Source organism: Trachinotus anak, unplaced genomic scaffold, assembly GCF_046630095.1.
Source record: "Trachinotus anak isolate AG129_WGS33_773 ecotype Australia unplaced genomic scaffold, CSIRO_AGI_Tana_v1 ptg000011l, whole genome shotgun sequence".
Lineage (NCBI taxonomy): Eukaryota > Metazoa > Chordata > Actinopteri > Carangiformes > Carangidae > Trachinotus > Trachinotus anak.
Window position 1 is genome coordinate 28,037,929 of NW_027273862.1, and position 26,856 is coordinate 28,064,784.

Consider the following 26,856-nt stretch of genomic DNA (forward strand, 5'->3'; position numbering starts at 1 on the left):
AGTTGTTGACTGACAATATGTCACAGCTGAGAGCCGGGTTGTGATTGAGCTCTCGATCACAGCGAGCAGCAGCCACTGTGACAGACTTGTTTTCTCAGTCACAAAAGGTGCTGTGCTTGACTTCAGTTTCATCCTCACATAAGTTGGAAATCTGTACCTGTATCTGCACCTTTGTCACATTCTTGCTTGTCACATTCATCACACAGACATGACCTCTTCTGGGAAGCTGAACAGGTCAGATACCATATCTCTATGTAAGAGACAGTATCATGTGAACACGTTAGCTAAAATCAGTGATGAAAGTGAAAGCTGTTTTTTGCTCACAGCATGAGAGGGACACTGGTTGTACTACTTTAATCACTAAATGTTTATTTTGGTTGTTTTAAGTATGTACATTTACCATGGGCCTTTGAATATCTCATAATCAAAGATGATAATGCTGTCTGTTTCTGTATGTTTAAATAAATGAATAAAAACTTTAATGATATGACCAAGATATCTTTGTCCAGTCCTCAACCATCCAGTTTTGCCCGGTGCAAACTTCAAAAACCCAAACAAAAGTGTTGAGTGTGAAAATCCCAGGAGATCACCAGTCCCACAAACACTCAAACAAGCCTGTCTGGTACCAACAATCATGATACGTCACCGATGTCACATTTTTTCCACGATCTGGTGTTTGATGTGAACATTAACTGAAGCTCCTGTTTATACACTGCACTGCACTGCTGCCACATGATTGGCTGACTGGATAATGAATGAACAAACAGGTGGACAGGTGTTCCTAATACGGTGTCGGTCAGCACACACTTGATATGCAGGTACATACTTATGAAACAACACAGCAATAATTTCTCAGTCAAAAGAAAACAGCCCCGGGGCGCCTCGGTGGCTCACCTGGCAGAGCAAGTACCATTAAGGTTTGGTCCTAACCAGAGAGGCCCGGGGTTCGAATCCGACCCGTGGCCCTTTGCTGCATGTCATCCCCTCTCTCTCTCCCCAACTTTCCTGTCTCTCTCTCACTGACCTATCTAATAAAAAGGCATTAAAAAGCCCCCAAAACCTGTAAAAAAGAAAACAGCCCCATTCCAATGAATAAGTTGTCAACAATTACTGTAGGTACAGAGATCAAAAACAGAAACTTTCAGTCAACCCCCACCTCGAATTCTTCACAGACTCTATCTGCCTTGTCGCTGATAATAAATGTGCAAAAAAATGCCACAGACGGCAACACGTTATCTTGGTCCAGACATGGTGGATGGAGCAGTCAGTTACAGAAACTCTAAAGTCTAAAGTCTAAAGTTTGACTGGTGTGGGTGTTACCAGAAAATGTTTCTTCACTATGTGTGAGATGATTGGCATGAAGGGAAGCAGACATATCACACATGTCATAATCCATCAGTAACACTAAATCACTCAACTCTGATGCAAGTATCCTGAGTAAAAATGCACCATGACATGTCTGTGACTTTTTACCCATTCTAAAGCGTCCCCATAATCTGAAGCAGCAAGTATTAACATCATGACGCTGATTCTAATTGAATTTGACAACATTTGATGTTTTAAAGTTCCTCTCCAGACATGTTTTAAACTATGTAAAAATACTCTTAATATTGTGTTTAACATGTTTTTTTCCATAGGGGCGGCATAGTGGTGAGGTGGTTAGTGCCTTTCTGTGTGGGGTTTGCATGTTCCCCCCCGTTTCTGCGTGGGTTCCCTCCAGGTACTCCAGCTTCCTCCCACAGTCCAAACACATGGACGTTAGGTTAATTGGTGACTCTAAATTGCCCCTAGATGTGAATGTGAACATGAATGGTTGTTTGTCTCTATATGTCGGCCCCTGGCGTTCTGCCCAGGGTGTACTCTGCCCTCGCCCAGTGTCAGCTGGGATTGGCTCCAGCCTTCCTGAGACCCTGTACGGATATGTGGTATAGATAATGGATGGATGGATGTTTTTTCCATATAAAAACTGGGGCTGGAAGCACATCCGCTCTTACTTCCTCAATGAAAAATCTGGATCAGGCTTTGAGCCCCGCCCACCACTGCTGCTTGTGCTAAATTGACAGGTGAAACGTGAAACGTGAAACTTGAAGATGATTAGCGGAGGAAACATCAGAGAGACTCAGACTCAGATGAGGAGTCTGTTGAGACCAGAATCAGCGACTAGCAGAAGTATCAGAACGGTTAGCGCAGTTAGCATCTTTTATTTGTTTATGTTGTTTGTTAGCTTGTAACTGGCAGTGGCTGACACAGTGTTAGTGGTTGTGCTACTTTCTTGCTCTTTTATGAGACTGTCATTGGTTCACTGCAGTTCAATTTGGAAACACTCAGTCATGGTGTTGACTGATTATTTCACTTATCATGTCTAATATAAAAGACATCATATGGATGTTAACAAGATTAAACACTTGATTTTCATTGGAGGGGGTCTTTAATACAGCTCGCCTCCACATCCCTGTATCTAGATCGATAGACCACTAAAATTCCTCTTGCATGCTGCAGGTTCTGTTCAGTGTTTTTTTTCCCCAGTGATTTGTCTCTTATCAGACATCAGCCTGTGTCTATCTAATATCTGCTACCATAGCTATGGAGATGACTCTGATGACACCCTGATGAAACCCTGTGATGCTTGCAGTGGGAACTTTCGTCCAAATTGGACTGAGGATGTGAAATCCAGGAGACGTCCTTATCTTCAGCCCTACAGATAACTCCCACACAACAAATGTCAGTGTTATCTGATTCTGGTTTAAAATCTGATAAATGAATCAGATCAGTTGTCAGCAGTGGCTTCTTTCATTGCACATCAGCTGGGGGCAGATTGGAAATTGGGTGTTTGGTTTGGATGTGGCAGAGCCTCCACACAAATGCTCAAATGGATTAAGATTGGACAGGGGGCATTTTGCTGTAGATCCACGTAGAGGTGATGTGCCATATAGTTTCACAGCCTCCGTGTATAAGGGGGTGGTCTGTGAGGTTAGGGGGTTTTTGCAATTAAACCACACCCACAAGAACTTGGGAACCAATTACAGGAAAACAGAATTAAATATGAAAAATAAATGACTGTCTGTGTTTGGCTCAAATGTCACAAACCAAAATGAGTGAAGATTACAAGAAGAAAAGTGTAAACAGTGTAAAAGGTGGTGTGAAATCTGTGAAGGCAGAAATGGACGTGGCCTTTATGAATAGATATTTTACATATGTATGTTTTTGCTCATAGATTAATGAGTAAATAGATCAAGTGTTTTTTTAAATGAACTGATATCTGTACAAAAAAAAAAAATCAGTCCTTCCTTGAGGCATTTCTCAATTTTTAATGTAATCCTCAAATTTTAATCTTAAATTTGGAATCATAAATATAACAATTTATTATGAAACCAGGACACAGCTGCTGTCACCTGGCGTCGGCAGCTTCTTCCCCAGAGCGTGAGAGTTCAGGCTGAATGTGATCAGCGCCTGATCGTCTGTGCTGATCATCAACACAACCTGAGCTGGGATTCCCCCTCTCGTTGTCTGTGCAAATAATCACAACAATCAGCCTCAAATATCAGTTCAAAAAGAAACAAGACGCACACACACACACACACACACACACACACACACACACACACACACACACACACTGCCTTGGACAGAGGAAAAGTTTGCTGTCTTTTTCTTTGTCTCAGAAATAAATAAGCTCTTATTTGGAGATTAGTGAATTCAGACTTGTTTCTCCTACACCTTCCTTCGGAGAAATAAGAAGCAAAAAGGCCAAAAATGAGGTCTTATGTTGTGCTTACAGGCCTTCATTTGATCACAATCACAATTTCAGGCTAATTTACAAACCAGGATCTTACTGGTGTCTATGGAGCTGATTATTTCAGACAAGATCAGAACAGTGAGAGGAAAAAAAAAAACATCTTAAGTTGAGCTGAGATAAAGAAATATGAAAAAATGGTCAAAATCTTATACTGATCTTAAATTGAGCTCAAGTGTGTCGAAGAGAAACAGGCTGGACAAAGAAGAGACCTTATTTTTGAATTTTCCTTGTGTGTGTGTTTATTATGTGATTAAAACTTTACAGTGAATGTCAGTATAATGCACATTTCCCCTTTCATTGTAAATAAAATCCCATTTAAATGACACAGATATTATTCTATTGAGCTGTTGGGATGGTTCACTGATTTCCAGAGTTTTACAGCTGCACATCCACCGACCAGAACTGCTCAACATATTCATGTACGTCAGATGTAGATGTAAACTCAGGATGTGAGTTGAATAGTTTGACATATCTTTCAATAGATAGACTGAGTCTAAACAACAGTACACAACAGCTAAATCTACTCTGGTCACAGTCATGGTTTGTAATTACAAAGATTAAACAGGCCTATACTGTTTATAATAATAATGACAGGAGGAGAAACGCACAAGTTACTGGTTACTATCTGTCTTAACAAAGCTTCAACACCTGAGTAAAATTGCTGGGTATGTGTTTGCAAAAAGGTCACACGATAAGGACACAGAGACTGAAAAAAATCCTGCAAGACCAGAGAGATTGGAATTTTATTTTCACAATAAAAGAAATGCTCATCGATCTGGAACTGCTCTGAAAGTGAAGGCTGTAGTGGCTCTTTGTTCTCCAACAAACTTGAACCCAACATAAATCAAAATGGTATGTGGTTTTACCATCATCCAAACAAAGCCTTTGTGTTAACTTCTTAATTATTTTTCCAAACAACCAAACAAACAAAGAACAAAGGGAAGTTTCTTGTTCTGGTAAAAAAGCAACCAGGTGCATCCTGGTCCTAAACCAGTCTACTTACCTAAATAATCTCATGTGCCAAAAGTAAACAAAATATAGTTAACCCAAACTGACTATACTGAATAAGTAAAAAAAATTAACAAAAGAGAATATCAACAAAATTAAAACAAATGAATTAAAATTATCCAAACTCAGAACAGATGAATAAATAATAGAAAAATCAACAAAGAAACAGACTCCTACAACAGTACTTAAAGCAGCACAAATAGAAATTAAAATCATTTTCAGAAAAGCATCCATTGGCAGTGCATTAACTATGTACTTCATCTTTACAATGTTTTCTTTCCAGTTTAGAGAGACAGAGACAGTGATGATCCAGGAAGGCATCACACATGTTGGACCACCCTCCACCAACCAGGGCACGTCCCATCGTGAAGATTATCATGACGGAGTCTCAAAAGAGAAACTCTATAAATGACAAGTTGCTTTAATGGCAATGAGACTATTATATGTATGTATTGCCAAGTATCATAGAAACCTCTTTGTTTTGCTCTCTCTCTCTCTCTCTCTCTCTCTCTCTCTCTCTCTCTCAGACTCAGGGATTAGGCACTGCTCTTAAGATTTTGTTCTCAGAGCGACAGATCGAAGCTCTGCCCACTTCCAGTGAACGTCGACCCAGTTTCCAGCTCAGCCGGCAGGAGGTCGTCTCTCTGCTCAACGCCTTTGGAAGGTGAGAGTCTGTCGCCATCATGTGATGATTTGTAACATCTGTGGACGAGCTTGTTTTATTTTCAGAGGTCTGTCACTGTTGTCTTTGTGCAACACCTGCGCACACGTCCAGAGGTAACTGCTCCTGAAATGTCCTGCAGGATTTCCACCAGCGTTCGAGAGCTGAAGAACTTCAGGCTTCAGGCTTCAGGCTTCAGCCACCGGCTCTTCTGAGGGGGCCTGTGTCTAGAATCCGGACTGAAATGTCCTTAGGATCAGTTTACCATAAAGAATAACATTGTTTTTTTACTTGAGTTGAAGAGAAGAATATAAAATCTCCAAAAAACTTCAGAATAAAAACTATATATCAAACTTCTTTTGACTTAAAAAAGCAGAGGTCAGAGAAGTTGGTGACGAGCAGATCCTCAATGATGCAGCACAGAAACAGAGCTGAGCAAAACTTTGCATTTAATCGAGATCTATTTATGGAATATTTTCACAGTAAAATACAAACAGAGCGTTGTATCCAGTCTACAACTTTGCATTTGATCATTTAACAGGATGTTAATTCTCTTTTTCCTTTCTTTGGCTTTAGTCAGGGCTGCAAACAAACAAGAAGAAATCTGACTTTGAGTTTGATTTGATGATCACAGTGTCAGTCTGTAACTAAATTCTACTTATTATATGATTCCTCTCTGATGTAACTCGTCTACTAACAGCTAAACATCTCACAGCAGAATTTTATTTCTTTTAATCTTTATTCATATATTACAAATATATCAGGATTGTTGTTAATTTCTTATGTCAATTATTCCAAGATATTTAAAAGTTTCAAACAAATGTATTTATTTTTATTTATAAGTGTTCTTGCAGAATACCAGACCACTGAAGGAACTTTTTTAAAGAATGAACATCTATCTTCATGGTGTGGTTTTGTTGTGATGTGTCACTGTCCTGAGGATGGCGCTGTTTGTACAGAAAACTGATGATTTATATTTCACATATTTCATGAATTTGGCAGCACAGATAAATACACAATGAGATCACTTTTGAAAGTCTTCTGGAAAAATGCAATTGATAGTTGAGGTTATTAAAATGATTTTAATTTTATCAGAGAGCGAGAGACTGATTTCTCTTCCTATTTAAAGTATAAAATGAGAAAATGTGAGGAGAATAAAGCTGAGGAAAGCATATGAAATTACCTTCTTCTTTCACAGTGTCTTTGTGTCACAGCTGATTTCATTTGGACCCTAATTTGAGCCCATACAGATCTGAGGGTGTTTGTGGAGGACCAGAAGGTCCCTATATGAAAACATGTAATTATACCAAATAAAATGACACTGCATGGCAAACCAGGACACTTTAAGCAGCTCTTCATGATACAATTATGAGAAACATTTATTTTTTACCTAAAATTCGCTCAAGCAGAGCCACCAAAGGTGACATTTAAAGGTAAAGCTAACAACAGTTTGAGTTTTTTTCTGCTGCACATTAAATTTTTCAGCATGAAAAAATATGAAAGCATCTCAGTCACCACACAGCTGAGAGGATTTATTCCTTAAAGATTCTGCAAATGATCGTCACTGAAGCTAGATGTCGCACTAGACCAAATGCTGCGTCAGGCGCATCTCCAGCCTGAAAAAAGGACATTTTAAGACAATTAAACTTAAAATGAACAAAGATCATGGGTTAGGGTTAGATCATGATTAAAAATAAATAGATTAAAAAAATATTACACCAAATTCCTGTTTGGTGTTAAACAAAGATTTCTTTTAGATAGGCCTACTTATTAAATCAAATCTAATTTTATGTTTTCAGTCTATTTTAGCAATATTTATCAATCTATTATTTATTTATGTAATTAGTAATCATTGGGAAGACTTGTCATCTCTTGGACTCCACACATTGAATTGAATTGGTATTATTTTAAATATTGAATATAGTAAATATAGTTGATATATTTATGTATGCATGTAAGATCTATGACAAATAAAATGAATCTTGAATCTTAAATCTTATAGTAACCTAATGTCAGTCTGCGTTCTGTGTCTGTTTTTCCAGCCTGCAGCTCCAGTTCCGGTTTTTCCGACGGTCCTGAAAGGCAGCACGAAGCCCTGAGCAGACAGTGAGGGGTTAAAGTGTAATCGGATGAATGGATATCGCGGTGAGCAGCATCTGATTACACAGAGCCGGACGAGCAGGCATCAGGGAGGGGAAGGCACCGTGTGTCCGCCGGCGGAGAGCTGCTCCTCTGAGGAAGACGACTCTCTTTATTCCCATTTTTCTTTTCACTCGGGGAAAGTTTCAGAAAAAAGCAGCCGAAGCGACACGGCTGTCTCTCGGTGAAGCGACCGAAGGAGCAGCGGCTTCTCCGGGTGTAAATGGCCGCAGGGGGCCGCCGACCGACCGCGGAGTGAAACCCACAACATGTCGCAGTTTGTGGAGGTTTGAGCGACGACTGTCACCGAGGCTCCGGGTCCGAGGAGAGCGGCCGCAGCCCCAGGACGGTCGCGGTTCTGGTCCGTCCCTGCAGGTCGGAGCGCCTCAGGTAAGACCTCACCTGTCTGCCGTCAGCACACCTGACACCTGCGGGTGGTCCGTGCTCACCGCCTGCCGGGCACCAGCCGCAAGAACCAGAAAAGCTGCTGATCCCGCGGTTCAGGGGGAAATTAAGGGGAAATTTAATGTTAATACTGAGAGACTCAGTTGTGGAAGAGTGTTAGAGGTCCCAGTTAAAACCTGAACTCTGATCAAAACACAGTTTAAGATCTGACAAAGCTTCTGTCAGCCTGACCTCAATTAAAAAAACACAATAGTTTCAGCTGATCTGGTTCAGTGAGGTCTACATGGTGGAGAAAGGCTGTGAAATCGCCATTTTTTTGGCTTGTTGACAAATAGAATAAAGGTTTAGCATGTGTTTGAAACAATCTTCAGCTTCCCCTGGTTCGTCTGAGTCAGCACTGACAAGTGAAGCACAGTGGTCTATCATCTGGACCTGCCTCAGTCTAGATGAGAAAAATATATATATGTTTTTTTTTTTTTTTATAAATGGTGAATTAAAAAAAATATATAAAAAGTGATTCACATACATATAAAAACTTACAGGAGTCATTCTCCTTTAGTTTAACGGCTGTGACTCACGTCTTAAAGCTGCGTCGAGCAAATTCTGACCAGCAGGAGGCAGAAAAACTCCAAAACAAACTAAATCCTGAAATACTGTTGGCACAGGTCTTTCTGCGATCTGAAGGTTGTTCTCGTTCTCGTTCTTGTTCTTGTTCTTGTTCTTGTTCTTGTTCTTGTGAGACGCCATCAGTCACGGCTCGAGTACCGTTCAGAATCAAAGTTTGTTTCTGGGCAGGAACAGACCGTATGACCAGCGGTGTTTATCGAGGATACTTTAGGAAGCTGAAGTAGCCAAATATCCCAAAATCAAACCTAAATCCCAAAGTCAATCAGCAGCAGTGGCTTAAATTTCAAGTCGGTTCATCCTAATGATGCAGATGCGCTGAGAGATTTGAGGACCTGTCGTCACACAGAAGCTCAGTGTGACTCCGGGGCTGAGCGGCCGGTCGTCAACCGTCTTCATCCCCAGGAGAACAGAAGAGGCTCTGGTGTCTCTGTAGCATTTTCATTTTTTGATAATATTTGTTCTCAGAGTTGAAATATAATTTTTGTTGCTGCCAGTTTGTTTGGAGGAAAGTTAGTTTCATGTTTTTATTGGACAGTGCAGCAGCACCTCCTCTGCGTTTGTGTCCATCTGATGATTGAAAATCCTTTCTTCACTCCTCTCTTGACTCTGTTTTTGGTCTCCACCAACTTTCTTCGCCAGCTGGTCGCTACATTTATCAGTTTACTGTTTGGTGCTGTGAAGGTAGTGTAAGGCAAACTTTGATAACTTTGATCAGCTGTACGAAGATAGAAAATAAAATGTGACCAGTTCAGCAAAGCTCCAAGTAAGAATAATAATAAAACTGATAATTATCAGTATATTTGACACTGTAAATGTCGCTTAATGTCATGTGATTTGAAAGTATTAAATATAAAATACTGAATGAGGAAAGTTTAAGGGTTGAAGTCACTGAAAAGGAACATTGCTGTAGAGAGGATGCATCTTAAAAAATCCCACTAATGAGCTCTAATTTCCCATTTTTGGTTTTGCATCATGTGATGGCGGTTAATTAAGAGCACATTTGCAGGCTCTGAAGCAGTGTAATTTCTCATGACTTTTGTCAAACCGCAGACATAAGTTAAAAATGCTTTGTGAGTCTGCCAACACAGGCTGGAAAAGCAGAATAATTACCTCGTCCTTTTTTTTTTTTCATACTTTCAGTTCTCGCTGAATGGACACAATCAGCACTTAATTATTTCTAACCACTAAATGTTTCAACAGATTCGTTGAAGTCTTAACAGTTAGTCGTCTGTTGGTTGATAGAAATCCACGTGGGGGAGTTTGGGACTCCCTGACAAGTAGCAGTTTTATATAGCAGGATCCCCTGGGGGGTGGGGCAGGGAGGCAGACCCCCCCCCCCGCCTTCAGCTTCAGGTCCTGCCAAGTGAGTGGAATTTCGTGGAAACGTGAAATATGTAGGTGCAGAACGTTAAGTCCCTCCCAGTCTGTCAGCTCTGCTCTGGTTGGTCCACGTGTCTGCGTGTGCTTTTCTAAATAGAAAATTACACCAGAAGTTAAAATTTGAAGAGAGCAGGTGAACCTGGGTCAGTGGGGGAGGTTATTCCTCTGTGGTGCAGTGAAAAAGTACCTGTTTGTACAGAGCAGGTGGAAACACCTCACTGTGTTTCCATTAATCACATCATCACATAAAACTGACTGGAGACTTTTAAAAAGGTTCCACATCAGTGTGTTCTTCTTAATAATACTCTGTTCAACTAATATTTCTTATGTACAATTATACATTTGTAAACTACTACTTTAAATGCCTTTTACAAAATAGGTTTATATGAATACACGAGATAGATCAGAATTAGTTTATAAGTGTAAAGAAAAATATTTTATGATAGAAACAAAGCATAAAGACACTGGAATGTAAAGAATAATAAATTAAACCTAGAAATTATTTATATTTGCATTAAGAGAAAGAGATGCAGCCTCTTCTTTGCTTCTAGTTTATTTTATTTAAGTTAGTTTTTTGAAATGTCGTATACGTCTAACAGTTATTTTCATTATCGATTAACCTGCTGATTATTTTCTAGATCAATGAATTAACATTTAGTCTATAAAATGTTAAAAAATGTCCATCGCAGCGACTACAGCCAAAGACAACATCTTCAAATATCTTTTTTTTTGTCCGACGTATGGTTCAGTAAATGTTCAGTGTACGAGAACTTAAAGGAAACGCAACAGATCCTCACATCTGAGAAGCTGCACCAATCAAATGTTTGGGATTTTTGCTTGAAGTGACCCAAACCATTAACCATTAACCATTTATCAAAGCACTTCCTGGTCAATTTGTCAGTTAATTAACTGATCGTTTCAGCTCTGTTTTTAAGAAGCCTGCAGTCAGGACCCTTCGTATTTTGTCAGAGAGGAAAATTCCTTTTTAAGTCATTTTCTAGAAAACAAGGCTTCATGCAGCGACTCTGGAGTCAGATATGAACATCTCTGGGTTGATCTTTGGCAGCATTGACTGCAACGTGCAACAGGTTGTGCCAAGCCGGTCCAGGCCTGCAGCCCTCCTGCAGACTGTGGGCTGCAGGCTTCTGTGCAGAGCTGGGGGAGCCGGCGTGGAGGCGGCGCTGGCCCAACGTGGCCTCACTGATGTGGTTCTGGTGAGAAATGCTGTGTGTGTGGGAACAAGGCTGAGTTGTCCCTTTCTTTGACGCTGCCGGACTCCGCCTCTCTTTGCTCTGCTTTCGTTTTGTTTTCTGTTCGCGCCTCGTCTCCACCGCAGGATCATCACAGGGTTTGTTGTCAGTTAGACACGCAGCTGGGGGCTGCAGGCGGAGCGGCTGCCGGACGTTACAGCGATGAGATCATCACACGAGTGGGAGTGTGAAATGTTGAGTTAATTGCTAAAGATCAGCAGCGACATTTGATTCACAGTGCAGAGACACGAACAATATCAGGAATATGAAAAATGTTTTTAATAAAAAATGTTCTTCTTAACCTGTTACCAGACACACACCCTCATTTTTGTGCACAAGCCTGAATTGAATGTACCCAAAATAAAGATGTTGCTGTTCTTCAACGCCTTTGATTACAGTCATAACCCTGGTCTCCTCTGAGAGCTGACTCTTTAAATCCCACAACTAAAGAGTCAGACAGAGGATAAGATATTGAATCAAAATTACAGAGGCACAAACATAGTAGAAATGTAGGTTTTTTTGCCTCATCTGTTTCTTTTTGGCATAAAAAGTGAATATAAGGCCTGTGGGATGCACCATTTCTGTGTCACCGATGTGTGGATCCTAAGATGCTTTGCACCAACAGAATAAGGAGACTAAGAGCTTTCAAACAATGTGTGAATTGCCTGAACACACCTGAAGTAGAGCGACCAAGGCTCCCACAAGGTGTATTTTAAAAGGTTAAGGGGCAATTAAATGTGCTTTTATGAGCTATTGACCAGAAACGTTTGAGAAATTCTCATTAATTATCTTATTGATACGTTGAAAAGTAGAGCTTCAACTGCCAGTTGTTTTCATTATTGATTAATCTGCCGTAGAAAACAGAGGAAAATGCCCCTCACAGTATCACACAGCACAGCGATGTTGTTAAATGTCTTGTTCTGTCCGACACACAGTTCAAATTCCACAGAGAATCAATTTACTGCATCGTAAGACCAAGAAAAAGCAGGAAATTTGCACTACAAGTATTTTGCATTTTTTACTTTTCAATCTGAAAAGAATAAATTAAAAATCTCTTGAGCAGGTTTATCACCTTTATCATGATGTTGCAACAACCCGTGGCTCATATGAACCTTCTCTTATTATTGATATTTGACCATATATTGTTTCTAGTTGGTAAATCCAGACGTTAACACCAATGTTCCCTCTTTACTCAGCTCAGCTCAGTCATGACTGGATTCTGTCACTTTCAGCCAAAGTTAAAGTTGTACACTCAAAAATGTGATTCAAATATTTTCATTTTCATATTTATTTTCTTTATTTCAGCAGGTTGATGAATGAAGTATTAAAATGAATGATGAATACTTGGGGTTTTCTTGGAACAGGCCTGTTTTTGTACCTCACTTCCTCTGCCCTCCCGCTGCCCTCGAGCCTCTAACCTCTGTGTCATGAAGCAGCTTGTATGTGGCTTTGCTTTATGTGGTGTTGTGTTTATTATCAACCAGTTGAATTCATTGTTTGTGTTCAAAAGGGAAGAGGGTGGGGTTCTGGGCTCCGGCTCGTCAGGAGAGAGAGCAGCCTTTGCTTCACCATTAGTCTGAAACGTTTTTTAATCCCACTGAACTGAGCTGTGACATTAAACTGTCACTGGGGTTTTAGGTTAGATGGATCTTTTGATGCTACAATCATTAACTGAAGTATCTGAAAAAACCCTATTTTAAATAGTTGTAAATTAAAATTAGTATGAGGTCAAGTTTCTAATGATGGAAAACAATAAAAAACTACCACTGTGTTTTCACTCTTTAAGCTACACTGTTGAAATTAATTTACAGAGACTTTTGAAACGTGCTGGAGATGGATGAGTCGTCACAGTAAACAAAAGTTTACTTTATCATTGTGTGGAAATGTAAGAATATAAAAAGTGATGATTGACCTGAAAATATTGATCTGGAAACTTTAAAGACTTAAATATATACAAAACAAAGACAAAAGTGAAATGTAAATTATTTGTTTTTCCACATGTATGAATCTGCTTTGTCATAATTAAATGAAAAACATATGTTAAACTGACAATTATTTAGCTTTTTATCTTGAAAAAAGGAAATATATGTACAACAAAATGACAAAAAATGGTGAGAAATGCCTGTTATAATTTTATAATATGGTGACGCCTGACCAGCAGATATTCAGTTTACTATGATGTGATGTCGTCATCATCAACAAATTATGGTTTTAGTCATTTTCTAAGCAAAAATTAGCTATCAAAATTATTGGCAATTAATTTTCAGGTCAAGTTAAACTTTATTTACAACAGAAATTATCTCAAGGCATTTTCCAAATAGAGGAAGTCTAGACCTTCTCTTTATAGTATTATAATAAGTACTTTTCTGTCTATTAACTAATTGTTGTAGCTTCATTTAGTCAATAACATGAAAATATTTGCTGAAAGGTAATTATTGATGTTTTTATCTGGAAGAAAGATAAAAACCAACATATGTAAAATATAATATTATTGTATTTCATCTCATTAGGTTGTTCTTGTTTAGGCATTTTACACTTTCCACATGAATGTATGAAAAATAAGGTTTACTGTGATAGATGACCCGTCTCAAACGTGTTGAGTCTCTAAAAAAAAAAAAAAAAAAAAAAAAAAAAATTTGAATCACCATGATCTCTGAACATGATCAATAACGTCCACTGGCTAATGCCTAAAGACACCCGTGCCCCAGCTTATTGCCCAGGCAGGTAATTTTAGAGGTGTGAGTCAACTGCTCTGACCTCCTCCTTGGTCTCATTAGCCTCCACCACAGGCTCCATGTGAGGCATTTCACCGCGACTCCCAGAATGTGCCACCTTCAGCCCACATGGAGCATATAACAGGCGTCTGCAGGGGGGCTAACCGCATGCTGCGCTGCCGTCTAACAAACCTCTCTGTGCTCTTCCCTCTGCTGTCGCTTCTGCTCCTGGGGGATCTTCTTCTCTCCGTCTGTCCCTTCTTGTCTCTCAGGCCCGTGGAGACAAAGGCTGTCTTCTGTTTGGACGTGTGTCCGTCTCTGTTTCCGCCTCTGATCAGGTAAGTTCTGCTGTCACTGAGCTCCTCTCTCCTGTAGTGCCTGCTTTGTTTTGCTCCTGGACAACATGTGGTTTGTCTAATAACAGAACTGTGCAGTTTAACAAGCTGCATTTTAGTTTACAGTGACGTCCACACAGTTGTTTCACAGGTAGTTGGTCTCTTTGTATCCTCACTAAGCCCAATGATATCTCTCAGTCAGGACTGATTATTTTCACTATTGATGAATCTGCCAAATATTTCCTCAATCGATCCATCTATTGGCTACGAAATGTTAAATGGAAAAATGTACGGTGACGTAGTCAGTCTGCTTCTTTTGTCTGTTTTTTCATTTGAAATCACTAAGTCACTTTGACAAGTAAAAGCAACAAATGGTCTCGTTTGAGAAGCTGAAACTAAAGAGCGTTTGAAAACTGACTGAAGTGATTTGTTGATTATCAAACTGTTGCCGATTTCCTCTCTGTTGATCAACTGATCAACTAATCACTGCAGCTCTACTCAAGCATCCATCAAAATGTGTTTGAGCCTGATCAGAAACTTCACATCAGTCAATGAGAGAAGGTGATTTGAGTAAATCATGTGACTCGTCACCGATCAACAGGTTAATTTAAAAACACTCCCGACTTATTTCTTACCTCACATTTGTTCAGAAGTGGATTTTGGCGATGACGCTGTTGGGACTGAAGTTTCGCCGTGATCTCACCGACATCTGTGTCGAGCTGACGTCTCCTTTGCTTCGCTGCGTCACAATCAGCAAACTGAGAGCAAACTGTTGGTGACAGGATTCAAAGCGTTTTATCAAATCTGACTTCAGCTCAGAATTAATATCTGATTTTTTTTTTTTTTTTTGAGGGGGTTGAAAACATGCTCTGTGTTGTGGCTCACTGCATTTTTAGTCACTGTTTGTGCTAAGCTAAGCTAACAGTTCTTGGTGGTAGATATTTTACAGTTTTATAGTCAGTTGTTGCAGCTGAGTTCTCTGAAAGTGTTTAGTGCTGCAACTGATTGTTTTCATTATCAATTAACCTGACAGTACTTTATTTTGATTTATCGATTAATCACTAAGTTTGTGAAATTACAGTAAATAATGAAAGATGTTCGTTATAATCTTCATTTGTCTTGTTTAGTCCAAAATATTCAGTTTACCTTCTTGTGACAAAGAAAAACAACAATTTGACATTTGTGCTTAAAAAAACAACTGAAGCTATTTTATAGAATAACAAAAGAAGAATTGTCAGTTTTCTGTCAGTGAACTAATTGATTTAATAAGCTAATTAAAAGTTTTAATGCCTGACCTTGATGACAAACATCATTGTACCTTTTGCGAGTCACATTTAGGAACAGTGTGGATCATTTTTCTGTGAAACCTGTTTTCACATTTGTGTGTCACTTTATTTGTTCCTCTACAGTGTTGGTGAGTTTACTGTCGGTTGTGTTGCTGCCCTCGACAGCTGCCTGAGCACGAGCCAAATTTAATTTCAGCCTGAAGTGTGTTGACTTGACACTGCTGGGTGTGTTGATGGGGACTTTTCCTCTTTGCATTGTTAGAGTGTTTTCCTCAGTGTGTGTGTGTGTGTGTGTGTGTGTGTGTGTGTGTGTGTGTGTGTTTGCTCACCAGCGTGTGTGACGACACCGGGGCCGGAGCGGCAGCGAGGATCAGGTCCTGTTGGTGTTTTAGTGAAGCGGTTTGTTGTAACATGGAAACAGAGCTAATAAAACAGCCTGTCGTTGTACAACTCTACATTTACACTTTAAATAGGTTTTACTCCCTGGTTCAGGATGACGGAGGCTTTCAGAATAACCCGTAACGTGGTTTATTTTTGCCAACATCCATCATCGTGTGTTCATTGTGAGCATGTTCATCGTCTTCTTCCTTTAAACGCTGGGTGTCTCGTTTCGGGAGGACACAGCTGGTTCTCAGGCTCTGACATACAGCCAGCTGTTGGCAGAGTAGCTGCAGCTGGAGCAGCAGAAAGCATCTCAGTGCTTCTGTTTATAGATGTTTGGAGCCTCTGGGCCTGATGCATACCTACATACCCTCACAAACTGAAGCTCTGCTGGAATGCAGACGTGGCAGAGCAGCTTACACACTAATGCTGGTGTAGTTCTCCACACGCTGGATATATAGAAGCACACAGACCCGGCCAGGCTGCGGGGAAACTGTTGGTGTACATTAATCAGATTAATGACTGTGAGTTTTCCAGTGGAGCTTATGAGGTCTGGACCCGCCTCTCTGTCCGCCACTCCCTCCTCATCCCTCCCTCAGCTGGTCTCTCCCCTCCTCCTCTTCACCGGCCTGACCCACTTCTCTATAAACCAACAACCAGAATCTCCTTCTGGCTCACCAGGCCTCTGTCTCCCTGCTGTCTCTCATCCCCTGCAGACGTCTCTGTGATGACTATTGAACGACACGATTTCATGTCTGTTGTCTTGGCGTTTGTGTTGCAGACTAAGAAATAAACTGTGACGTTGACAGTCATGTACACTGAAAGGGAAATAAATGAAATAAACTGAACCAGAAATGATTTATAGCTATAAAAAACTTAAGGGTCACTGCCTTGGCTACTAATTATGATTATAATTGATTGGCCTGATAGAAAAATTAGAAATTAATTAAAATTATCACATTTTCCCAGATTACTTGTTTTGTCCCACCAGCGATCCAAATCCCAAAGATATTTCACGTAAAAACTTTTTAACTTGCTACTAGAGCTGAAATGATGAGTCGATTAATTGATTAGTCAATTGACAACTATTTCGATGATTTTTTTTTTTAGTCCAAAATGTTTTGGGTTGTTGCTCAGAAATAATGAAGACATCTGCAAACATCATGTTAGGCTGTGAGAAATTATAGATATTTATAAATATTTATCGTTATGACATTTTTTTGCTGAAGCATCAATGGAGAACATAATCTGCAGGTTAATTGATAATTGAATCGGTTGCAGATCAGTTTGCTGCTTCATGGAGAAAAGCAGCTGTAGTAAACTTAGATCTGATTTACATGGAGACCCACAGTCACAGCATCAGGACTGCACTGAAATGTCAGTGGAAACTTGTTAAACCTCTGTTCAGTAGATTCAGCAGCAAGTGGAAAATATTGATCACACAAACAGAGGAGTTGTGTTAAGTGTAAGTTCCTGCAGGTGCCTTAGTACTTTTTTTTTTTTTTTTTTTTTTTTTTTTTTGGATGCAAATTCAGGAGCAAACAACTGAACCTCTCAAACCAGTAAGAGTTTGGTAGCTATAGCCTTGAGCTAATGATGGTTATTAGTGATTAATCTGTTGATTTTATTCTTGATTAATTGATGAGTCATTTTATATGTCAGAAAATTGGTGAATGCCAATCCCAGTTTCGCAAGGTGGCGTCTACAAACGTCTTATTTTGTCCGATAAAGAGTTGAAACCCCAGAGTTTACTATCAGAGAGAACCACAACATTTTCCCGTTTAAGAAGCTGGAAACAGAAATGTTGACATCTTTTTTTTTTAAGAGATGAGTCAGCCACTAGTTTGATAATCAGCTAATCATTCAAATTATTTTGTGAGTCAGCCTGTAAAGCTGCTTGCCACCGTTTTTGTGAGCAATTTTCTGTCGCTGTTTTTCTGCTGGAGATGGAAGGTGACGTCCTGATTCTGAGTCTCACCTCAGCACAGGAGAGGTGGAAGTGTAGATCTCTGTTGTCAGTGTCATTTGATCTGAGTTATTTATTCGTCTGGTGTCCGTGTGGCTGCGTCTTTATTTACATGGTTCTCCTTCTCTGATTTGAGCTCGACAGCCCAGCTCCACGTGCCCTTTAAGCTGTTTTGTTGCTGTGCTATCAGCCTCCTCCTCCTCTTCCTCTTCCTCTCTGTCCTGCTGTGTCTCTTAAACTCATAAACGTCTCTGCTTCACACTTTTCCTCTGCGAACGACTCTCAGCTTGTCCCAAAGGGAGTCTGTGTTCTGCTGCACCTCCCTGCTGTCGTCTTTCATGGCCTCACTCCTTCCATCACTTTCTCCCTCTTTTAACAGTCCTCCTGTTCTCTGTCGGTCAGGCCTGACCGTCTGAAGGCCTGCTGTGGATCAAAGATCAAGTAGCAGCTTTTGGATGCTTTCTCATGCCATTTAATGGGCTGAATGAAAATGAAACCAGAGGTCGTACTGACACAAACGCAGAACTGTGATGGAAAACTTTTTTTGAAGTCTTTAGTGTTGGCTGAGTATTTTCCTGTGATCAGAAAAGCTTAATCAGAGTTAAGTTGTAAAAACCATCTGCAGCACGACTCCTCGTCTCTGAAGATGGTTCTTTATGAGTGTGTGTTTAGACTCGTTGTCATGACGGAGAGTGAATCTGGGAGCCATCAGACACCGCCCTGATAGTACTGCATGATGCATAAGAACTTGTGCACAGTAACACACAACAACACAAATCCACCACAGAGATACACAAATGATCCCAAATAGTTGCAGAATGAGCACAAAGGGACAGAAAGCTACAAAGACAGAACATTAAAAGACAGAGCGACAACAAAGAGATGTGAAACCACTAAATACACACACAGGCGTCATTTGTGTAGTAATTTTGTGGATCAGTTTTGAGGTCTTGCTTCTATAAAAGAGGACTGGAGGCCTTTTACATTACTGTGCCCAGGGTCTCATGATCCATCCATGTCTCTGTGCTCCAGCAGGTCCCTGACCTCCAGGATGGTCTGAGGTCCTGGGTAGTGTGTGTGTGTGTGTGTGTGTGTGCGGTTAAACTGAGGGGACTGAACCCAAGTTCATAATCAGTGGCCGGGGCAATGTAAACATCCTCAACACACACACACACACACACACACAGAGTCATGGGGCGGATGATGGGGGTTTCATGGACTCTCCACATAAACACAGCACCGTCAGCTGACCATCTGTTCAGGGTGGTGCTCCTCAGGCCAGTGGTCCAGGACCCCCTCCCTAGCATTTTTACTTCAGTATTTCGACAACGTGTTTAAATTTACAGACGTGGTTTAGTCTAGTGTAATAAAACGGACTAACACTTCACAGCCTGTGAACTGTTCATCTGACTCCCGTAGCTTCACCACTCGTGGTCATCAAACACAAACCCAGGGCACAGGTCAGCGTGCCGTCTTCCCTCTGTCCCTCCCCATCACTGGATTAGATAGATAACACCTCACCCAGAACCAGCCCAGTCACAACAGTGCTGTAAACTAGGGTGTAGACGAACTGTAACTGTTCAGCCCTGAGGTCACACCCAGTCTAACCTCTGCCCTGTTATAAGGAGAAAACAGCTGATAAATAATTGTAATACCTAATTTAGAGTCAACCATTTACTAATATCTCAAATGTAATGATCAAGCTTGTTGACAGATTGCTTGTCGATCAGGTGAAGTAGGAGTATAGAGATGTGTGTCATCTGCATAACATGAAACATGATGGAATATACTGGCTGCAGAATACACAGACACGAAGCAAGGAGCCTGGGACTGAGGCTTGGGGATCATCACAACAAAAACCTCAAGGTGTTTTTCTTTCTGAAACAAGAAACTTTAAGTATATTAAGAGCTTCATTCAAATATTTTTAATTAGTTTAATTGTCTAATTTGCATCTTCTTGAGACACTTTTGCTGAACAGTTTTTCAGATATTAAAAGGGATTTAAAGCCCTGTGTGAGTCATTCCTCCATTTATTCAACAAGTGTTTAATGGATTGCCATGAAATTTGGTAGCAGACAATTAATGTATGTTCCCATGATATTTTTCTCAAGGGGCAAAGCTGCAATCAAAGCACAAATACTCACCTACACAGAAAACAGTTCAAAATACTAACATTAGAAATAGTAAAAATCTATAACAGTGGCCAGTTTATAGCTGACAAACAAATACCACAAAGGAATATGATAAAAAAAAATTAAAAATTACAAGTGCACATATCAGATAATACACAAGCTGAACTGTACATTTCTTGTACTGTGGCTCATTAGTCTAAAGTTCTCTGGAATAAAACCAAACTTCCTTCCATTTGTTTCTCATGCAGGGGATCTAAAACACATTCCTGACGGCATTAGCTCAAAGTATCCGTAGAGGACTTGTGTGGGGCTGTTGATAATCTTATATATGCCCTGTTTTTTAGGACTTGTTCAGAATGAAGCTAGGAATCTTTGTGCTTTGCAATTTTCTCTTCATCATCAGTTAAAAATCATTTTGATTTACGACCAAATACCTGCAGAGCTAATGGCATTCCCACCACCCTCAGCTGTGCTTTACTGCTCATTAGCAAATGTTAGCATGCTAAGCTAAGATGTTGAACCTGGTGAATATTACATGCTAAACATCAGAATGCACGTCAGCAGCAGGGCCACGGCCTCTTAGTCTTGTTTTCTGTGGGTTTAAGATGAGAGTTAAGATACTAGTGAATGAGTATTGATATATATAAAGAATCAGGCTCCAGCACCTGTAACACTGTGCTGGTCTTGTTTGAATGTGGTCGACTATGAAAACTGAAGTGTGTTGAATAAAAGCCTCTCTGTTGACTTCTGTGTTGAGCGCCTGCACACCTCCAGCAGGTATACTGTTAATACAAGTGTAAGCAGCCAAACCAGCATACTTTCAATGAGCCACACCCAGATACTCACACACACACACACACACACACACACACACACATTCATACACACACACTGCTGCTGTCCTGTAGGATATAAGAGCAATAATTAGCAATTCACAGTGAAGTCAGTTTTCTCATTCTCACTCATGTTCCAGCATGCTGGTGACAGATGCTTCTGCTGTCAGCATACTTAATACTTACTTGACACACACACACACACACACACACACACACACACACACACACACAGTCATCCGTCTGTTGCTTCCACCTGCGCTGCACAGTCTTACAGAGAGTGGGGAGGAAATTAGAGCTTGGCTGTCTGAAGGGGATTAGCTGCCATGTCTGAGAGGTGTGATGTTGTGCTGTTGTGTTGTTGAGTGTCAGCGTTCAGGTAATCTTGAACGTCACACACCTGCAGAACACACCCACACAGACACACCTACACATGCATGTTGCATTCAGGGCTCACCCTGGTGTTAGCGAGTAGCACAAGTAGCTGCACGTCGTTTCAGTCTCATACTGTAGAGTTTATTCAGGCTCACTCCCACGTTGTTCCCTGCAGAGCTCACCAAGGCTACTGTTGTGCACTGCATTTAATTTAACAGCAGCCTGCTCCCAGTGCATAGATCAACTGCTGTTATTCTGGGAGACAACCGGTTATTTACAGTGAGAGAGGACATTGTGAAACACAGGGAGGAGGAAGAATAACTAGGAAAGAAGTGACCTCACTTCTTTCTAAAGAACAGACTGTGATGTGTGAAATCTTCTTCATTTTTAAACTGCAGGCAGCCAGAAGTTCTTGTTGTTTTTCCACAGTATTTAAATACTGTCTTGTATTTCAGTATCTGATGGAAGACAGTGTTGTTTCTGCATCCACGGCAGCAGCACATGGACCAAAATACACAATGCCCAAAGCTTTAATTGAGTTTTTCAAAGTGATTTTGACTCTGACATCATTTTATATTCATTTGCCGTTTGCTGTTGTCAAGACATCTTATAACCAAAGTGCAAAGGCAGAAATCATCCATCATTGGGAGGATATCCCTTTGAAATACCATGGTCAGTGATCAAGCACAAGTGGTTAGAGATGAGACATGAGAAAAAGGTAATTTCCAGTAAGGATTGTTGAGATGTTTCTGCAAATGTGTGTCTTTAGTGAGTGGTGGACGATGAGCTTCTGTCCTGAGCCACTTCGGTCAGCTGGTCTCCCGCAGACAGAGGGTGAGCTGCTCTCAGCTGGTACTGGAGCTGTGGCATGTTTTCCTCTCAGGTTGTTGTGTCTGCCTCAGGAAATTGTCCGGCCTTGAAACAGGGTTTTGGCCAGTGGGAGGAGGCATGGAGGAAGTGGATGTACGCAAGTCAGGTCACGGTGAACTGTCGACAGGGTTCACCAGCTGAAGAAGAAGTTCGTGTTGGAGTTAAACTAACTTTCATGCCCTGTTCTAAAAAATCTTAACCCTATTATGTTTTTATATATATATATATATATATATAGACACTGATTGTAAACATAACTTAAGTTTTGCTTACAAGAAAACTCCACAGTGCAGCTTTAAAGGTCCCATATTTTACACTTTTCTAGTGTTTTATCTGAAGTGTTGATCTCCATCCGAAGATATATTTGTGGTCTTAAGAACCAAAAACCATCTCAGTGTAGTTTTACATCTCCTCTCTCAGGCTTCTCTCTGGAGCGCTAGTAACAACAGGTCAGTCAGCCAATCAGAAGAGAGGATCTGAGCCCCTCTTCTGATTGGCTGACTGTTGTCTGAGTGATCCAATAAAAATTTAGCAGATTTCAGGTAAACACTCAGAGAAACCAAATCCTGTGAGGTTGGATGGTGGGTCCAGGTGGTGTCGTCTTGAGCTTATATCTTCTCCCTCCTTCTGTCTCGGCTTCAAGAGGCAGAGACATTCGAGAGTTAAAAATTATTACTCTCAGAGATGATTCTGTACAAATGTTTGTGCATCTTCTCTCCGATGAATGAGATTCATTGTGTATGTTCAGGACTCGCTGACACAGATTCCTGCCTCGGTAGTGGAGCGGATGTGTCTGACAGAGCATCAGTGTTTGTTGGACACACAAACACACACACACACACACACACACACACACACACACACACACACACACACACACACACACACACACACACACACACACACAGGCCAGTTGTGTGCAGAAGGAAAGCTGGGCAACGTGGCGAGCAGCTCTGTGGGCAGCCGAGCGCTGGTGAAGACTCGTGTCGGCTGACGTGGAGCTGGAGTTTGCCTGAGGCTGAAACTGTAGAGACGAGAGGCAGGACAGAGGACACATATTCCTCTGTCTGTGTCTTCTGTAGGGAAATCATAAAAACCTTCTGACCCCTCTACAGACACTGGATGTATTTATATTTCATTATATGTTCATTTCGCATTAACTATATTTAGATTTATTGTATCTATTACTATGGGCATTTTAAAGGGAGACAGAATTTACACATTTACATTTCACTTTACTTGTTGGAAAACAGTTGTGGCTCTGGCTCGATCCTCAAGGTCCATTTATTAGCTGTTCTGGAGCTTTTGATACTATCTCATGATCTTCTTCTTCACCAGGTGAAGTTTGTTCTTCTTGTTGTATTTGTTCAAATTTACATTTTTATTTGAGCATTTAAAAGACATCTCTTCCACGTTAGGTTCAAAAACCGAGTTTCAAAGTTTATTATTGACCTTGGAAACTTGAAAGCTGTCAAAGAAGTGGTAATGGCAGAAGGTCCTGAACCATTACAAGGGATTAAAAGTCAAGATTTATCATTTCTCTTTTAAATAAGGTTCTCAGAAGTTATGCTGGAGAACTTTGCTGTTTGAGAGGTGCTGTGACACAAATGATGACTGATAGATGTCAGTTTTCTTGGTTTGTAGGAGTGTTTCCACTGCAGGAAACTTCTCCAGAGAAAAGAAAAACTTCTTTTACCTGTGGGCTTACATTAAATTTTAGAGGTTCTGTATTTTCCAGCTAATTTCCTGGAAACTTGACTGTTTGAATTGATGAGTCTGAAGTTTTATAGTGTGGACTGGAGTGTGTTTTATTTGTTAATCATCAACAGTTTGAGAGACAAAACTGAGTGATTTCAAATGTGTAAACCAATATTCTGCATAAAAGTCAGTGAACTGAATTAGTTTGTTAAAAAGTTGAATATAAGAAGCAGATGCTTAATAACCAACATTTTCTGTCTGTCTGTCTCTCTCCAGTCTTTTCTGTAGCCGCCATCATTCCGTGCTGTAAGGCCGACCCCAAAATGTCTTCCAACGGAGACCTCAGCGACCTGGGGAGCTCTGACAGCTTCTGGGAGGTACAGCAGAAACACACGCTCATCAGCTGACTATTCACCCTTTCTACAAAACATACCTAGAAAAACTTTCTACAAACTGGGTTTCATTTGTCAGAGGTTGAGCTTTGTGGAAGTTATTGCATAGATTTAGAAATTATATTAAATGTTTAGAAACTTCAATAAATGTAATTCATTAACTCTTTTAATTAACTCAGTTTTGAGATTAATTCAGTGCAATTTTGCACTGTGTAAACAGAGACATCGGGCCCCTGGGCACAGACATGTAAGCGGCCCCTTCGCTCCTACATAAGACCAAGAGCCACAGATTTAAAGAGACGTCTCTTTGGTTGAGTTTCATCTCTGTGTGTCTGCTTGGCGTCTCTGTGGTCACTGTGTCTCTTTGTTGTTTATTTGAGTATCATTTCATTGACTCTCCAACACAAATTATGAACAGTCAGTTCAATCAGAGAACACAAATGACTTATGTTTGCTAGAAATCAGAGTCTGGCTTTCGATACGATCAAGAAACATTGTAAATGTTCAGTTTATGTTTGAGTCTAAAGAGATTAAGTCATAAAAGGCGACTTGTTCCCTGCTCGCTGGAACCAAGCTGCTAAATGTAAACGAAGACAGGACCCATGACTTCTCCCATTTCTCCACAGTGAAAACATAGGAGGGAAGGTTGATTATTAAATCATTAAATCCTGCACTGGACTGTAAATACTCACACATTACAATCCAGAGACACAAAATCAGTTAGTTAACGGACAGAAACAGCAGACGTGAAGATCTCAGTCCCGTCAAAGCTCATTTACTGGAGTCATCTAACCAGGTCAGACACATCAGGGCAGTAACACCCTGCCTGCCGCTCACTGACTCTGTTTAGACAGACACACGCACATAATGAGTCCCTGCTGACAGACTGTCGGCTCCTCCATCTGGAAAAACTACACACCTCTAACTCCTCGCTCTCAGTCCCGTCTGTCCTCGCTCACCCAGTCGTCTCTGCATCATCACTAAACGTTGGCAACGTGCAGCAAAACAACAGAGCAACTGATAAAACAGTAGAGAGGGATTTCCTATTTCTGTGTCCTCACTCATTGTGCGGATCTCTGCAGCCCGGGAACTACAAGAGGACGGTGAAGCGGATAGATGACGGCCACCGGCTGTGCAACGAGCTGGTCAGCTGCTTCCAGGAGAGGGCGAAGATAGAGAAGAGCTACGCGCTGCAGCTGAGCGACTGGGCCAAGAGGTGGAGGGGCATCGTGGAGAAAGGTCAGTGGAAAAAAATCACGTGACACAAACAACAACGTCCACAGGCCTGATGATGCTTCCAGCTCCATCATTTATTTCTACAGTTTAATCCATTACTTTCAGCTTCTTAACCATTTATCATGCAAATTATTTCTATTATAATAACAATTTCCAACCCTCAATTCAACTGTCAGCTTTTATCTGCTTTAGCTATTTAACGCTTTATTGATTGCATTTAGATATTTCACCGTTAATTCATAAATATACTTTAAAGTAGCAGTTTCATTTGTTTATATATTACTTTTAGTCATTTCAATAATTTATCCATTAGTTTGAACTGTTTATTTATCATTTTTAGCTGATCTGTTTCAACCTCTCTGTTTGCTCCTGTGTCCTCACACACCTTTAAAACGTGGCGTTCAGGTGTCACAGGTGACTCAGTATTATGTAATATTGTCAGTAGCCCTGTTTGGGAGCCACTGCTACAGAGGAACAGGGAAGGTTGGTCTCTGTCTCTTTTTGCGTTAAGCTAACTGGGATGATAAGAATATGGCTCCCTGCCCACACCTCTTCCTCAGGGCCTCAGTACGGGACGCTGGAGAAGGCGTGGCACGCCTTCATGCAAGCGGCCGATCGGCTCAGCGAGCTGCATCTGGAGCTGCGGGAGCGTCTTGCGGGTGAGGACAGCGAGAAGGTGCGCAGCTGGCAGAAGGACGCCTTCCACAAGCAGATGATGGGAGGCTTCAGGGAGACCAAAGACGCAGACGACGGCTTCCGCAAGGCCCAGAAACCCTGGGTCCGCAAACTGAAGGAGGTGAGAGCCGACCACGATGGTGAAGTTTCACATAAACTGATTTGTAATTTAGCAGAGCAGCTTCACCACATTCAACCCAGCAGCTCGGTGAAGGTCAGTTTGTTGCATGAAACAAACCTGTAAGTTCAGTATTTCATTCATTTTTTATGTGAGACAGAGAGAGGGAGTTTTTTTTTTTTTTTTTTTATCGCCATGACAACACAATGAGCCATTTAGTCATAGCAGGAAATAAACAGGTGTAACTAATAACATGAACAATGGCTGCATTCTGTGTTAGTCTGTTATTTCTTCCAGGCCTCAGGTGATAATGTGTTATGTGACGACTTAATGGAACTCAGCCATCATGACTGTTACCAGTTATCTCTAAATATATCTGCAGTGGGAAACGTCTGTTTTTAGCTCCTCGGGACCAAATGTTTAAAACAGGAAATTGAAAAAAGCTAAAACGTTTACTTGTTCCCAGGATTTTCTATTTTTTGTCTGTTTCATATAATTACAAACTGAATATTTTGGGGGTTTTGATTTTTGAGCAGACAAAAAAAAAACGTTTGACGACTTCCTCTTGGGGTCTGAGAA

General features: G+C 40.7%; 1 protein-coding gene across 2 annotated transcripts in view; it reads left to right on the forward strand.

Moving 5' to 3' along the window:
* Window positions 1-7,634: 7,634 nt before the first annotated feature.
* The window catches only part of pacsin3 (protein kinase C and casein kinase substrate in neurons 3), a 46,069-nt gene continuing 26,847 nt past the window's right edge, over window positions 7,635-26,856 (forward strand). Inside the window, exons 1-5 of one of the 2 annotated variants that reach the window (XM_071489537.1) lie at window positions 7,635-7,994; window positions 14,253-14,318; window positions 24,133-24,233; window positions 25,331-25,487; window positions 26,045-26,280. In XM_071489537.1, coding sequence (XP_071345638.1) covers window positions 24,180-24,233; window positions 25,331-25,487; window positions 26,045-26,280 — 447 coding nt within the window. In that variant the 5' untranslated portion in view covers window positions 7,635-7,994; window positions 14,253-14,318; window positions 24,133-24,179. The remainder of the gene's footprint in view (window positions 7,995-14,252; window positions 14,319-24,132; window positions 24,234-25,330; window positions 25,488-26,044; window positions 26,281-26,856) is intronic. The other variant, XM_071489539.1, reaches the window with a different exon arrangement.